Source organism: Lactuca sativa, chromosome 4 (genome assembly GCF_002870075.4).
Source record: "Lactuca sativa cultivar Salinas chromosome 4, Lsat_Salinas_v11, whole genome shotgun sequence".
Taxonomy (NCBI): domain Eukaryota; kingdom Viridiplantae; phylum Streptophyta; class Magnoliopsida; order Asterales; family Asteraceae; genus Lactuca; species Lactuca sativa.
In genome coordinates, this window is record NC_056626.2 from 55,699,806 (window position 1) to 55,716,458 (window position 16,653).

At 30.4% G+C, this 16,653-nt stretch overlaps 2 protein-coding genes and 1 non-coding gene across 4 annotated transcripts; 1 reads left to right on the forward strand and 2 right to left on the reverse strand.

The window, feature by feature from the left end:
* Positions 1-2,508: 2,508 nt before the first annotated feature.
* On the reverse strand, positions 2,509-2,592 carry TRNAL-CAA (transfer RNA leucine (anticodon CAA)). The gene has a single exon. It is a non-coding gene; the product is annotated as a tRNA-Leu (tRNA).
* Positions 2,593-2,663: 71 nt separating this feature from the next.
* LOC111878556 (U11/U12 small nuclear ribonucleoprotein 59 kDa protein) lies at positions 2,664-5,135 on the forward strand. Of its 2 annotated transcripts, none has more exons than XM_023875074.3 (9): positions 2,664-2,835; positions 3,206-3,380; positions 3,465-3,820; positions 3,937-4,020; positions 4,103-4,168; positions 4,271-4,343; positions 4,410-4,744; positions 4,821-4,861; positions 4,966-5,135. In XM_023875074.3, the coding sequence occupies exons 2-9, from the start codon at positions 3,326-3,328 to the stop codon at positions 5,039-5,041; spliced, it is 1,086 nt and encodes a 361-aa protein (XP_023730842.1). In that variant the 5' UTR covers positions 2,664-2,835; positions 3,206-3,325; the 3' UTR covers positions 5,042-5,135. The 2 variants fall into 2 exon arrangements, with proteins under 2 accessions (XP_023730842.1, XP_023730841.1); XM_023875073.3 differs by having other exon boundaries at positions 2,668-2,835; positions 3,481-3,820.
* Positions 5,136-8,346: 3,211 nt separating this feature from the next.
* LOC111878532 (RING-H2 finger protein ATL67) lies at positions 8,347-9,339 on the reverse strand. The gene has a single exon (XM_023875047.3). It carries the CDS (start codon positions 9,134-9,136, stop codon positions 8,549-8,551), a length of 588 nt encoding a protein of 195 aa, XP_023730815.1. The 5' UTR covers positions 9,137-9,339; the 3' UTR covers positions 8,347-8,548.
* Positions 9,340-16,653: the final 7,314 nt, after the last annotated feature.

Consider the following 16,653-nt stretch of genomic DNA (forward strand, 5'->3'; position numbering starts at 1 on the left):
GGGCTTGGGGAGTGGGGTTTTCATCGTTGGGGCAAGATGCATTATGCAAAGTGGCAAAACATGAGAAAGCGTGCACGAAAAATTAACACACATTTATACTTTTTGCATTTAATACTTTTGGTTTTCTTGCGCCATAAGCTCTGGAGCTCCTCAATAAGGTCTAATGGGTCATGCATAGTAATGTTATGACCCCAAAATCTATGGATGTTGTTTTTTAAAAGAATTAATTTTGTCATTCGAAAATGAGTTGTGGTACAGCTTATTGGTCGTTTACCCGCTACGTTTATATAAAACTTTCTTCACTTAATATGTTTTAGTAAAAAACTATATATAAAACTTTCTTCACTTAATATGTTTTAGTAAAAAACTATAGAACCTCTTGAATACTTTAAATTATATTACAACTTACATAGATCCTCTTGAATACTACATACTTAGAAAGGAGATTTTGTATTATTTCCTCTTAAAATATTTCGAAATAGATTCCTCAAGAAAAACCTAGAATTTTGTAGCGTGTCTCTTGTGGGACATGTGTTCTAGATCCTAACATGCCTTTTCAACCAAGTATTCCTTAATATGTACGTCCCTTTATCACATGGCCTTGTTTTCCTTTTCTATTGGCTCCTTTATTATGTGATATCACTTGTCAACTTTCTACGTGTAAATCCAACGACTTATTTCATTTGTCTTATAGTTACTTAAATAAAAACTAAAAAAATGTAGTATAAACTAAAACGGATATTTCATACGTTTTAGACTCCATCTCATATTGTACTAGTTATGTCGACCAAAATAAATACATATATCCACAAGTAAAGAACAATGTCATACGTAATTTATATAATAGCTCAACATGGACTTGAATTTCTTTTTCAGTGATTGACGATGAGGATTCCAATTCCATTTACAATGATTGTGTAAAAGTAATGCCTCGCTAGCCCCATTTTTCTGTCTCTAATATGATTTTACACTGTGCATAGTGCATACGCATACAAATTATGATATGTAATTTTGATGTGCATGTCTAGTAAGTGACTACTCATATTTGACGTATGCTCTCTATATGTCGTCTTCTATGATTTGATGCTTTTACTACCGACATATATCTTTAAAATGACGATCTGATAGGGGGCCATGTGTCTATTTTGGTCTTATGCGAGCTTTATAAAAATAGAAAAATTTAGCCAACAAACAACACTTTTGATTGGGTAGTTGGTATAGTTCCACGTACGTTTCGACATAGATAGTCAGGGATAACAAACGTGTAGATATTTGCTTAATGATAGATAAAAGCCAAGGCTTGTTGGGTACACTTATGTTTCCTATTATTTTTGGAATGTAAATAGAGTTTTGATTTCTATTTGACAACTAAACGAAAAGAGAGATTAATTTGGTTATAAGATTCTTTCTTTTAAAATGTATGATGAAAAATTAAAAAGTAAAACGAGAAACTGTGTTCATTTACGTCAGAAAGTATAATCTCATTAAAATCATGAAGTCAATGTAAACTTTTTCCCGGTATATAGTTTTTTAACTATTGTATTGTTTGATTTTTTTGAACCACTAAATTGTATTAAGCTAGCAAGAAGTTATAATGAAAAAAATACAAAGAGAAAATAAACTATGGTTAAGTTTTACAACCAATCAACCCAATTACGCACCTTGATGTTTAGGACTCAAATTCTATAATGGCTCTAGTGATATGTAAAAGATTTCGACCTACTCATGTTTAATTTTTGCATGAAGGCTGAAGCTGGCTAAGTTATGTTCTTATTGTTAGTATGATCATGTTAAAGATTATTGATGTGGGTTAACATCATCCACGTCAATCACACATGTAACCCGAAATGACGATTTGATGGGTGAACAGTGAATGGATGGATTTGGGTTAATATAATGCACGCTGATCACACACGTAATTTGAAATGATGATTTGATGGGTGAACAATGGATGGATGGATTTGGGTTAATATAATGCACGTTGATCACACATGTAATCTGAAATGATGATTTGATGGGTGCACAGTGGATGGATGGATTTGGGTTAATATAATGCACGTTGATCACACATGTAATATGAAATGATGATTTGATTGGTGAATAGTGGATTGATGGATTTGAGTTAATATCATACATGTTGATCACACATATAATTTGAAATGACGATTTGATGTGTGAAGAGTAGATGGGTAATGGAGAAGATGCAAGGGGCTTTATCATGCATGTTAACCACATACTAAAAGGCCCTCGTGTAAGCTTGTGATGCCTCTAAACGGAAGAAGACAAATAGTGTGAAGTTAATGGAGTAAAATTAAAATGAACACTGCAATAAGACATAAACTGGAAAAATGGATCAAATATGGAAAAGTAATCAAGAATTTCCATCGATGATCTAATAATAACTATTCATGCGTATACTTGAGTAAATTTGATGTAAATGGAATCTCCATCGAGACAATATTTGATATCAAAGAGAGACTTGATATAAACAAAAAAAAATGTTAAAATTGTCAGAAGTGGGATTTGAACCCACGCCCTCTCTCGAAGACCAGAACTTGAGTCTGGCGCCTTAGACCACTCGGCCATCCTGACTTGATGTCTGAAAAGTGATTATAATTTATTTATCGGATTATTGCGAGGTTTTAAGGACTTCATCAATGGCTTGATGAACAGTGCTTTACTCCATCTGCTACCTTACGTCTTCTTCTTCTCTTCACCCTCTGCCTCTGCCTTTTCTCCATACAAACAAAAAGCGCGTCCTTGCTCACTACCACCGAAGTCTGATCCGGTGTCCGATTTACGGTTTTGGTTTACGACTGTGGCCTATTTCTACAGGTACAAATAAATATCTCCTTCTTTCTCTTCGTTGTTTCTGTAAATCCTTGGTGTTGTGGGGGATTTGAGTTTGCGATTTATGGTGAAGTGCCGATTTCTGATTTAGGGTTTTTGTTTCTTCGTTGTTTGTGTAAACTGTAAAGAGCTAGGGTTTGGGTTTGCAATTTTTAAACACAGTTTTTCAAATGTGGAACGTATGCCAATACCTATAGTCTATAGATAGATACATACATTTGGGTTTGTGATTTTTAGATTAACTCGAAACTTATGTATTATCACAAAACCATGACTTTTACCACTTTTGTATGCGTTTTAGGGTATCAAGACCTCTGACTTCAAAATGTTCCATGATTTTGTAATTTTTATGCAGTATCTGTTTGTATGAATATGATGATGCGTCCGATGAATCCACCTCCATTTCATCCAGTTGCACCTGCACCATGGGTCCCACCAATGCCACCATTGACAAGTGGCTTTTGGAACCCAACAAATGTGCAAAGCTCCCTCAAGGAATTACAAAACACTCTTCATCTTGCAGAAGCAATGTGAGTATAACTTACAAGATAATCATTTAGTTTTGATTCATGATTCCAATAATTATTCTCTGATTCCAACTTCAAGTTATTTAGTTAAGAGTTGTTACAGGGAAAAGGAATTGGAGATGCTTATGGCAATGAAAGACGGAAACTTAGAAGAAACAGAGAATACTGATTCAAATGAAACTATAATTGGAAGATTCCAGAAGTTTCTTGAGAACAACATGATGACATTGGATACTCAAGAGAAAATCTCATTAGAAGCAGCAAATGGATTGATATCAAAACTGAACATTGATCTTCAACCATTTAAGATCATCACTGATGATAAAACACCATGGGAGGAGAAATCTGCAGCTGTGAAATTAGCAAATAAACTCCATAAGCATAAAAGAAACAAACTTTGGAGGAAAAGAAAGAGACAACAAATAGGTGAAATGCTTGCAAAGGTCAGTGATACATCCACCCTCAATTTTAATTTCATTTTCTTTTATATTTTTTTTTAATCATAGTATGAACTTTTTCAGTATGTTTGAGTTTACCTAATTTTTTCATGTTTTACAAGGAACATGAGCAATTTGAGAAAGCTGATCAAGAAGCTGATGAATGGAGGGCTAAGGAAATTGCAAAAGAAATCGCAAAGCAAAGGGTAATATTGGAATTTGAGACTAATCTTTAACTTAAGACCCAAGTTTTTGCACATAATTTAATTAGTTCAAGTTTGTTCACAGGTGGAGAAGATGAAAGAAATTGCAAAACAAAAAGCTAAAGAGGAGCGAATAAGATTAGAATCAGAGGTGATAAACGGATAATAATCTAAATCTTCAACTTTTTATAAAATCATTTTATCATAATCTTAAAAATTCAGATTCTCATTTTTTTTTTTTTTTAAATTTCAGCTAGAATTAGTGTTGATTGTGGAGAAATTACAAGAATTACGCTCGATCAGGATCCAGAAATTAACAAAGCAAGGTTTGTATTTGTAATAAACATAAAGTTTGTTATTATTTCAGTGTATAATTATTAATTCTTTTTCAGGGCATTTTCTCCCAGAGGAGGATGACAAATTTCTTGAAAGAATTCGTGTTGCAGTTGAGGAAGAGGAGAGGCAAGCAATGGCTGCAGCTGATACAAATACTGCTAAAGATGCAATTACAAATTTTTTAAATTCAGAAGATGATCAAAGTTTTGTTAAAAATGGAGATAAAGTAATTGAAGAAAAAATAAATGAGATTGAAGTAAAAGAAGGAACAAATGCAGTTGTTGATGTAAATAATCATGGTAACGGATATTATGATTATTCAGCAAGTTTACCACTTGAATTTTATCATTATTATCATGGAAGTAGCACTGATATGGGGACGCTAATCGAGGTGAGTTTTGTAAATTTATGATTTGTAATAATTACTACTTGGATTTATATAATTATTTATTTAATTTTACTTACAGGTGAGACGAACATGGGATGCATATATACGACATGGAGGAAGGTGAGTTTAAAAAAAAAATCATAGAGTTGTAATAAAGTTGTAGATGTGTTTATTTTATTAAATATTAATTTGGTTTGATTTTTATTTTTATTTTTTTGTTGCAGTCGAATACCAGGTCATTGGGTTGAACCTCCCCCACCAGCTGATGAAGTATGGGCATCATACCTTGTGAAACATTGATGCTAATTTTTTTTTATTTTTTGGGTAAAATATTTAAAAATTAATTTTACTAATGATATCTTGATTTTGGTCATATAAGATTTTTTTTACTTTATTATCTTTTTAAAGCTATATTTTAATGTTTAACTGATTCATATGCAACTAGGACCTCTGTGTTATTGAGGAATGAGGATGATGTTTTTGACCAATGTACAATGTTTATGAAAAATAATTTTTGAAATTATAGTAATTTTGCTAATAAATCAGAGTAATTTTGGAAAATATAGTAATTCAAGTGGTAAACTGGCTAATAAATAAAAGTTTTTGACCAATGATTAAATGTTGAGTACTTCTTAGTAGAATAAAATAGAAAAACTTAACGACAACTAATATCGTGTAATAAATAGCGAAGTAATGTTTTTCAAGAAATAAATCTTTGAATTATTTTTTTGGACCAAGTATTTATTTTTTTAATTGTTTTTGCCACGACTCAACAACCAAGTATGACGTACTCGGTACTTCTTATTCAGTCATTTTGTATGATTTTCTTTTACCATTATTTTGTTGTTGAGTATGATTACATGAAGTGTTTGGCTGGACGAAGTGAAAGTTTTACATTATATTGGAGTTTAATGAAAAAACGGAGGTAAACAAGAATACATATTTTGTTTCATATTAATAACAATCATGTCATGTAAATATAATAAATAAATACATAGTAGAACATACAAAGACCGGGCTGAACCAGGCTTTTTTCATACCAAGAAAAGACCGGTCCAGATAACCCTGAAGCCTACATTGACCAAACTTTTTTATAAACTTCTAAATTTGTTTTCGGTCGTGGGAGTACCATTTCTTTTTTACTTCCACTTTAACCCTTTTTTAACTTTAACCTCTTACATTCATTGTTTTGAAAACCGTACCAGATCAGCTAGTTCGACCCGTTAAACTGGTCATGTTATCGGTTTTTTGAAAAACAAAAACTTTTTGTATGATAATTAGTGAAAACCGGTCGGTATTTACGAAAACCGGTTCTACCGATACTGGTTCAACCACTAAAAAATGGTTTTAGAATATATATATATATATATATATATATATATATATATATATATATATATATATATATATTTCCAATTCCTTTTCTAATTCTTTTTAATTAAACTTAATCTAATTTCATTGGAAGTTTTTATACGAACCAAAACCATATTTCTTGCCTCCTGTCTATTTTCAACTTAATTTTGGAGGCGTTTTGTATTTTTTTTTTATAATTTTAAAACTGTTATGATGTAATAAAGATGTCATCAAGATTTTTAGACCGGTTCAAACGGTTGAACCATCAAATCGATAAGACAACCGGTCCGATTTTCAAAACCTTTGTTTATGTTTCATTTTGAACCATTTGAGTTCGTGTGAATGTCAAAGTTATATAATTTCGATGAATGTCTTCATTGTTGATAATAAAATTGTAAATTGATCCAATTAAATTATAATTTGAATAGTTAACATCGGGTTTCAATTTAGTTTGTACTACATATTCATGTTTTGAATACCGAAAACAAACACTATTCATTGGCTCGGATCACATCGAAACTATCTATTCAAACGAATGCCAAGCCTTAGCCCTAATGTTTTAATGACAATGAAAAAAAAATCTTAAAAAAACTTCATAAATTATTCTTTTTTTGAATGGCTAATACACACCCTCTAATTCTACTCTTAATCTACTTATTTTATCAACGACCAGATTGGAACCCTCAACTTTTAACGGAGTGACACGTTTTCAAATATTTTGATATCGTTAGACCAAATACTCTTTTATCATATTAATCTATTTTGTTATGATATTGGTTGTATTTACCTAATTTGTTATGATAATAACAATATTTAATTTTTTAAAATTTAATTGATATATAACTAAGGATCCTTGACTAGTTGTCAAGTAATCATCAACTAGGATGATAATCCATAATCGCTACTTAACCCACTTAATACCACTTTTACAACCTTCATAAAAAAAGTAATTGGAAAAAAAAAATCATTACGTGACAACAGATTCAGAATAGTTTTGATTCCAATTTTAACCATTTCTATTTACAAATTGATTAATTAAAAAAGAAAATGTGACGAAGCAAACACCCCTACTAACATTTTTTTGTTAGTGTCGGTAGGTACAGCATTGGTGGTAAGCTAAAGGACACATCACAATTAGTTGATTCTTGATACAAGTACAAGTTGGCACATGATGTTTAATCAAAGCCACCTCTTCGTTGTTCCACCGAAGTGACTTTCACACTTGCATCATTAAGTCTTCAATAAATATACAATTTAAAATATAGAGTAAATTACATGAATGGTCCCTATGGTTTAGGATAGTTGTGATTTGGTCTCAAACCCTCTTTGATTCGCACCATCCAATCCATATAGTTTTGTTTTGTTTCAATTTTGGTGATCAATGTAAAATAACTACTTTGCATATTTTGATTCTTATGCATACATCATAATGTTTTTTGTTGCAAATTTCTAGTTATGTTTCGATTTCACGTTAGGGTTTGATTTTTGTTTCGTTTTGATTTAATTTCAAGTCTAATTTTAGTGACCGGAGGTGAATGGAGTGGGGTTACACCTAATCTTTAATATTGTGCGGAGGAACAGGTCGAGAAAGAGAGTGAATTTTAGTCATTTCAGGTTTGATAAGGACTAAAATCAAAACAAAATCAAACAATAGGGATTGTCCGAATTTTACAAACCACATGGATCATTTGTGTAACTTGCTCTAAAATATATGTCTATAATACACCAATTATCCATATGTTTTAGGGTCTACATGTTGGTCCATTGTCCCTTCATTATATAGTTTTCTGTTTTTCTATAACCAGACTATGAAGCAAATTTCCAAATGTAAATTAAAAAGTTTTCCTCCAAAACCGTTGGTTGGACCAAATGAAAGGTGACCCTGACCCTACACCATACACCATATGCATAAAGCACGAGTCAAGGACATGGGTCTTGACCACTTGGAAAAAGATGTCTTGCCTTTTTGGGATTTCGAACCATTCAACCTTCTCTTCATGTATTTAAGTTTGAAATTAACAAATTGCTTCACAAAAATGTAGATTAATAGTAATAATAATAATAATAATAATCATATACCAATGTTAATGATGCCCTAAGATACATAAACTGATAAAAGTTTCAGAGAGAAACAGATATGCAGTAATGGAGTTTGGTACCTTTGATGAGAGGAAGAATTTGATGTCAGATCTCAAGAATCAAGATCAAACAACTTGATCATAATCCTCAAACAATTCTTCTTCCAATCCCAATAATAAGAAAATATTCAGTATAATATTAAGATCCAAAACAATCTAGATTTACATAAGCTCAAATCAAGCTACAAATATAGGAAACCAATGAAATCAACTAATATAATTCATCACTTGAGGACAGATAAAAGAAACAGAAGACAAGATCTTGTTCTGGTTCTTGTTCCGGTTGGTGAGTGCTGTTACATTGACAAACTGACGATCACCTCCGGCGACGGCCGTCGGAGTAGTGTGAGAGAGGAACAACCTCCGCCAACGGAGTAGATAACGGCGTCGGAAGCGGCGAGCTCCGACAAACAGGACAACTCGCGTTCAGTTTCAACCAAGCGTCGACGCAAGTCAAGTGAAAACAGTGCTTACAATCAGGCAACATCCGCATCATCTCCGCCTCTCTATATTCGCACAAACAAATCGCGCAAAGAGTTTCAATCCCTTTCGGAATCCCTTTCGAGAACGGAAACTTAGGGTACGAGTTGATAACGGACTGATCCAGTCCAACAACAACGTTCAGATCTTCGTTGTTCTCTTCGTCGACGAAAATTATGCTGGGGACGAAGACGCCGTTATCGGAACCACCGCCGTTAGGGTTTCGAATTTGGTTGCGGTGTGTATGACGGTGGCGGAAGCAGATGTATGATGCTAGAAGAAGGGAGGAGAAGAGGACGAGGAATCCGAAAGCGATGGCGATTGCGTAACCGAGACCAAGGTTGGTTATGTAGTAATGAGTGACGCTCGAAAGTTGCTGCTGCTGCGGCGGCGGCGGTGGTGGGTAAAGGATGGTGGTGGACATTGAGGAAAATGGTGGTGGTCCATTTGGAGGGAAAAGAATAGGGGAGAATATGAACGGGAAAGGGGTTTTAGAGGGTGGTGGTGATGGTGGTGGTGGTTGGGTTGCTGAGCTGCAGCATTAAATGACTGCGTAAGAAATTAGAGAAACTCCATTAATGGCGATTCAAACCATTAACAAACGAAACCAAAGGACCCCCAACCGAATTTTTAACAACTTATCCTTGCAAATTTTATAAAAGAAATGATTATTCACATTCACATTTTTATTATTATAAATTATCTATGTTTTTAAAAGTTTTCGAGTTTTCTATTTTTATTATAAAAAAATCAAATTGAAAGAATAAAATTTCATTAAAAGTGTTATTTTAGAACAAACAATTCATAATCTATTAAATATTTTATTTCAGTTTTAATCTTTTATGAAGTTGATTTATATGTAACTTTATAACTTAAAAATTTTTATGAAAATGTTTTTAATCTAATGGTATCAGGTGTATCTTTATTTATTGAGGTTGATGGTTCAACTCTTATCATTATAATACTGTAGCATCAAACGAGACTTTTTGTTTAAAACAGGACAATTTTGTCAATCGTTACATTTTCAATATAGGTCATTGTCATCTCTCTATAAAAAAAAAAGTAAAATAATTTCCATCAATTATCATTATTAAATAAATGAGATTAAAAAAAATATCAAGAATTGTTCATTTAAATCAGATTGATTGTTTTTATTTCATCATATTACCCACAAAGTTTAGGTTGAAGTTTTGATCAATCAAATGGTTTTTAACTCAACGGTATTAGATATTGTTCTTATTTCTTAAGATCGTGGGTTTAAGTCTCATATGATATATAAATAGAATAAAAAATAATATAGAAGTGTGTTAGATTTATTGTTCCAAAAAAAATTATCATTAAATTATAAATTCATAATAAAATAGTTATTTATAGGATAGCATACTTGATGAATTAGATAATTTTGAAAGTTATTTTATATTTATATTATTTTAAACATAAATTAATATAATTGATTATAATCATAAAGAACTATGGAAATTATGGACCAAGACTTATAAGTTATTAAAATTATATTAAATAAAACATATGAATTAGGGAAATTATTCTCAACTAGAAAATAACGGAGGAGGATCTAAAAATGTCAATTTGCCAAACTAAGTATGCCTGTCTTGGACTTAATCTAACAACCATTTTGCTACAGTATTTTAGAAGTAGGGATTTTGTCACCAACTTAGAAGTTTGACTAAGTTTGTTAGATAACCTTTTAATGGTTTAATTTAAAAGCATTATATCAGTCAGTGACAGAACCAAAAATTTTGATACGAGATACAAACATTGTCAAGACTCAAAATAGTAAATGATGTAGTTTCTTAATATTTAAGTCGTAAATCAAAAATTATATATATAATTTAAACAAAAGTCACAACTAAATCCATCTAGTCACCATGTCTTGAAATCAATCAACAACATCGTCATCAAGAACTTATAAAAACACATCATTCTCAATAAAAAAATACTAAACAATTGTTTAAAACTTACTCATCGATGCTATTCCACATCTTATTCTTTTTACACTTGTTATAGCAACCGATATATATATATATATATATATATATATATATATATATATATATATATATATATATATATATATATATATATATATAGATTCATGTGAGACGACCTAATTTTGTGAGACTGTGAGACGCAATCATAGTCATTCATTTGGTAGATAAAATAAAAAACATTTTTAAAATGCAAAATAATTGAAAATTTTTGATTTTTTTTTAAATATTATTTTCAGAATTTATATTTTCCAAAAAAAATAAAAAATACCAAAAAAATATAAAAAAAATAAAAATAAATAAAAAAATACATTTTTTTTTACATATTCTAATAGAATAAATAGAATATTTTACATATCTGAGAAATCTAGTATAATATTCTAACATTCTAAAAATCACATTAGAATATTTACAGTGTAATATTTTATCACAAATATTTCACGTATTTTTTTAAAAAAAAGGTAATTTTTATTTTATTTTTTTAGGTAATGAAAGTTCCGAAAATAATAATTAAAAAAAGAATTTTTGGATTTTTCCTTTTATTTTGTATTTTAAATTTATTTTTAGATTTGGTCTCACGGTCTCACAAAATTAGTATAGTCTCAAATGAACCTGAACATATATATATATATATATATATATATATATATATATATATATATATATCTTTATACCTTAAAAAGCATTTACAAAATTTTGCTGAATTTTAAGAGGTACAAGCTTTTAAGCATCATATACAATAATTTTATGCATCGGAGAATAATAAATCTTATTCGGTCAAAGACAGATTTTGAATAGGTCTTCTAAGCTTATCTTCAAATTGAATGGGTTAAATATGAAAAAGTCAAATAAGATAATGATGATAAGATTTTGAATGGGTCAAAGTTTGACCAAGTGTTCCTCATATTCAATTGAATCGGTAAATACTAAATCTTATCCGGTAAACATTTATGAAAAAGTCAAATAAGATGATGATGATGATAAGATTTTGAATGGGTCAAAGTTTGACCAAGTGTTTCTCATATCCAATTGAATCGGTAAATACTAAATCTTATCCGGTCAACATTTATGAAAAAGTCAAATAAGATGATGATGATAAGATTTTGAATGGGTCAAAGTTTGACCAAGTGTTCCTCATATCCAATTGAATCGGTAAATACTAAATCTTATCCGGTCAACATTTATGAAAATGTCAAATAAGATGATGATGATAAGATTTTGAATGGGTCAAACTTTGACCAAGTGTTCCTCATATCCAATTGGATCGCTATATACTGAATCTGTCAAATAATAATGAAAAAGTCAAATAAGACGATGATAAGATTTTGAATGAGTCAAAGTTTGACCAAATGTTCTTCATATCCATTTGAATCGGTCTAATACGATGTACACGTTATAAAAAATTTCATATAAACTGGAAGATACACATTGATCTAGCATTCGTCTATCATGAATGTCTTGTCATTAACCGCAAAACCTTGGTTCTCTCTCATGCTCGCTACCTCCTCCTTTGTTTTTCTTTCTATTAAAATCGAATAAGCCCAAAAATATCTTACGTTTAATTCTAGCCCAGGTATAAGAAATCTCTATCTGTTCGTCATTTTGTTTAACAAATTTTTTATGTCATTTTGTTGATTCGCACCCGTCGCTTTGCGCGGGTAAACGGCTAGTGTGTGTGTGTATATATATATATATATATAAAACAGTTTTTTTGGAGATGTTATAGTACCTCTACCGCCCCATCTAGCTCCGCCACTGCATTATCTAGTCATTAAAAGTGTTTCATTAATTTGAACTATTCACCTAAAACATGAATTTGAACCATACAAAGAGTTGAGAAATTACACTAATTATCCTTATCTCTCTAAACAACACTCTCCTTCAACTTGTTTTTTTTAAACCAGAAACATTGCCTCCATCATTAGCTGTTGCCATCATCACCTCCTCTATCAGTCGTGCCAACACTACCATTATGCCCGACCACAACCTCCACCATTAGCCGTTGTTAACGGTAAACAGAAAGCATGAAATATATTTATTGTCATTGATAGGGTTTTGAGATTTATCACCACCGACTAGGCCTGAACAGAAGAAAACATGAAATAGAGAGAGAATAAAGATCGAGGATATGTGTATGTAGTGTTGTTGGTCTAGGGTTTTGAGATCTATCGTCATAGCTTTTTTGTGAGATCTAGTTGTTGGCCACCACCTTCACCGTCATCATCGCCTTTTGTGTGTGTTACCGAATTTGTTCTAAAATCTATTGTTTTTTAGTAAGAGAGATTTTAATGTTTGAAGATCCATGGGTTTGATAAAAATGTGTTCTTAAATCTTGGTTTGATAGAATGTGTTCTTAAATCTTTATCAAACTCTTTGTTGAATTTCCTTTTTTATGTTTGAAGATCCATGGTGTTTGATGAAATGTGTTATGAAATCTTCCTTCCAACTCTTTTGTCGAATTTCTTTTTTTATTTTGAAGGATCCATTTGGAGTTTGAAGATCCATGGGTTTGATGGGCTAGCGGAAGTTGTACAAATGATGGTTGTGAACATTATTTGATGTTTGTGGATAAAAATCAAAGATGTGGGATGTAACATTAAGCCGAATTCTATAATATTATTGTAATATATAGCTTGTAGGAGATCTCAACATTTGCCGCAATATATAACTTCACATGGATCTCACCATTTACCCTCAGAATTCAAGGTTAAGTTCCTCTCAAGAAAGGTAATGATGCATAACATATTGAGGAGTTAGCCCATACCTTCATCGATACATGGAGAAGGATAAAAAAAATATGAAAATAGACCTAACTTTGACATAACTTTTGATCCCTTGTGAGTTGGGAGGTCCACCTTTAAAGAAAAGTTTTCAACCTGTTGGGGCTTCTAAGAAATAGTTTAATGCGGTTTGCCCAACCATTATCTCCAAATTTTGTTGTTTAAAGTTTAAACCCTTAATTTTCAAATTTTCTTGATTGCGACTGATTTCCATGTTTAGATTTATTTTATTTTAATAGCACACTAGTTGTGAGACCGGTATATTATACGGATTGATTAAAACAAAATGTTAAATAGGAGGAGAAGTTTATTTAAATTTAAAATTTGAAATTATTGAAAATTATGAGAAAAAAAATGCAAAAAGTAAATAAATTAAAATTTTGTGTTTAGTTATCAGATCCATATACTAAACGGGTAAATTATAACAAAATGTTAAACACAAAAATGTAAACTATAAATTTATTTGAAATTGAAATTGATATTTAAAATTTAAAATTTGAAATTAATAGTCGGTAGGTTTAATTTATGGAAACTAAATTAATGATATATTGGAAATGAAAAATAAAGTAAATAACAAGTGAAAAATAAATATATCTCAAAATTATGACAAAATGACATTAGCCAATTGACATGTGACAAATTCATTCTTATTTATTAGAATAGATTGTGTGATTTCCTTAATTTCCAATTTTTCTAAGATGAGGGTATGTAACTTATCACCGGTAATGGAACAAAAAACTCAGTTTGGGATTTTATTTTATTTTATTTTAATACGTATTTTATCTGTTCATTACTACCCTTTTGCATCACTAGTAAATCCCAAAACACTAAACATCTATAATCATCTTAATTTTATTTGTTTTTTATATAAACAGACTATTGCATACATTTTTTAAGAATCATACAAATTTTGTTTTATTAATTATTATAGAGATAAGGCATCAATTTCAATAGTTGTTACCAATCGACTTCTCTAACAATCATTCATTTATTGCGATGATATTGAGACAAGTAGTCGGATTTATGTTGATGTTTACCGTTTGTGGGTTTGTGTTATTGTTTTCATACTTTATAACTTTGTTTAGGTGGCCTTATCTTATCATGGAAAGATCCATCTTTGAAAAATCAAATACATTACATTACAATCTTTATGAAATATTATGTAACAATATATATATTTTTTTGTCATAGATATATTCATCATATTTGAAGCATGGTATTGAGCCAACAAGAAATATAACTAAAAATATTTGGGTTATTCATTAAAAAAGAAAAAAACGCGAATAAAACAAAAAAAAAGTTTACTTCATTATTATATTTTACTATATTTAAAAAAATCAAATTTCCCTTTTTTACAAAATGACATCATCACTTTATGAAATGACTTCATCATTTTGCTAAATAAAAATGTCATTTTGCAAACAGAAAAAATAAAATAAAAATAAATCCGCAAGCATATAATTTCATAAAATCAGTTTTCTGAAATAAATGATTATAAAAGAAATTATTTTGTACTCACCTCCGGTTTGATATTTTTGTGCTTAAAAAAAAACTATTTTTGGTTGTCTGCTTGTCTTTATGATCATTTGTCAAAGATTTGAAAAGACGTTCATAACAAAAAATGAAATATTTGTTTGTTTGTGATAATTGTCAATGGAACAATTAGTTTACATGTTATGGGCCACCTTCTGTTGATCATTTGATAAGGAATAAAATGAAAGCTTATTCAGGGGGAAACAGAGAAAATGAAAATATTTTACTCTTTTTTATTAATATGAATAATGTATTTATTATTTTATTTTTGATTATCAATTCATTTAAAGTTTTAGCAATTATTTATACATTATTATCATCAATAAAAACAACATATAACTTAAAGCTAGTAAATAATGTTTTATTTTTATCTACAATAACATGGGGATGATGTAAGTGATAATACTATCATGTAACCTAAAATTCATAAAGTTTTTTACGGGCTGATGTAAGTGATAATAGTATCATGTAGCCTAAAATTCATAAAGCTTTTTACACGTTTTAAATTATATATTATTAGTACCAGCTCTTAAATTTAAACTTATTGCTATTATTAGATAAAAATACATACATCATTATTATAAGTAGAAGATTAATATATTACTTGCATTGATAAATAGTAAAATATATTGATATTTCTTGTGATTTTCTATTTATTAAAACCAAGTGTTAAAAAAGAGACAAATCTCGATTGTTCTATTAATACATAAATAGTAGGTTACTACCGCCGTTTCGCGAGAGTGACTAAACTTACGACGAAAGTGTACGGAGCAAACTTACAAATATATAAAAGTCATATGGCGAAAGCGTGAACCAAAAAAGTTTAGGGACAAAACATGACAACATATTGCGGAGACGTTCGGTGGAGGCGTAATCTGCAAATTTTCTGTTAGACATGGATTATATTTGTAATTTTTTTTAAACACTTTGACCATTTCTATAAAAAACGCATAAGGATGTAACGTCCCAAAAATATTAAGTAAAAATTTTATTTTTAATTAACCAAAACCAACATCTATTCATCTGAATCAAAAGATAATCAAAGTATTATAATGTATCCTCAAAACATCAATGACAAATCAGAAAGAAAATGTAAAATAAACTCTAGGGTATGCAATGTGATCAAACTGAGCTCTTCTCTTTCGAACTGGAAGTACCTGCAACATTTAAACACAAATCCTAAGCATAAAGTTTAGTGAGTCCCCTAAAATACCATATACTATATAAGAACGGGCCCAACCTAATATTCATGCTTCCGGGCCCAAACCACACATTTGGGCTCAATCCATGCAATCAGGCCCAATCCATATAATCGAGTCCAACCCATATAATTGGGCCCAACCCATGAAACATACATAAACATGCAAGAGTCACAAAGACACCTAACATCTTACACAATATAGTGAGAAGACTCACCTCATGAAGGCAGTGAGAATCCAATAACTCACATACATAGACGAGGAATGGATGCTAAACACTACTTAATCAATTATTCAAAATGAAACCTTAAATCACTTTCTAAACTAGCAATTTGACCCATAAGTGAACCTAGGTCAAAATCAACAGTCAACGCCCAAGTCAAATTTAATAATTAATCATCAACAAGCCTCCACGTCGTGGTC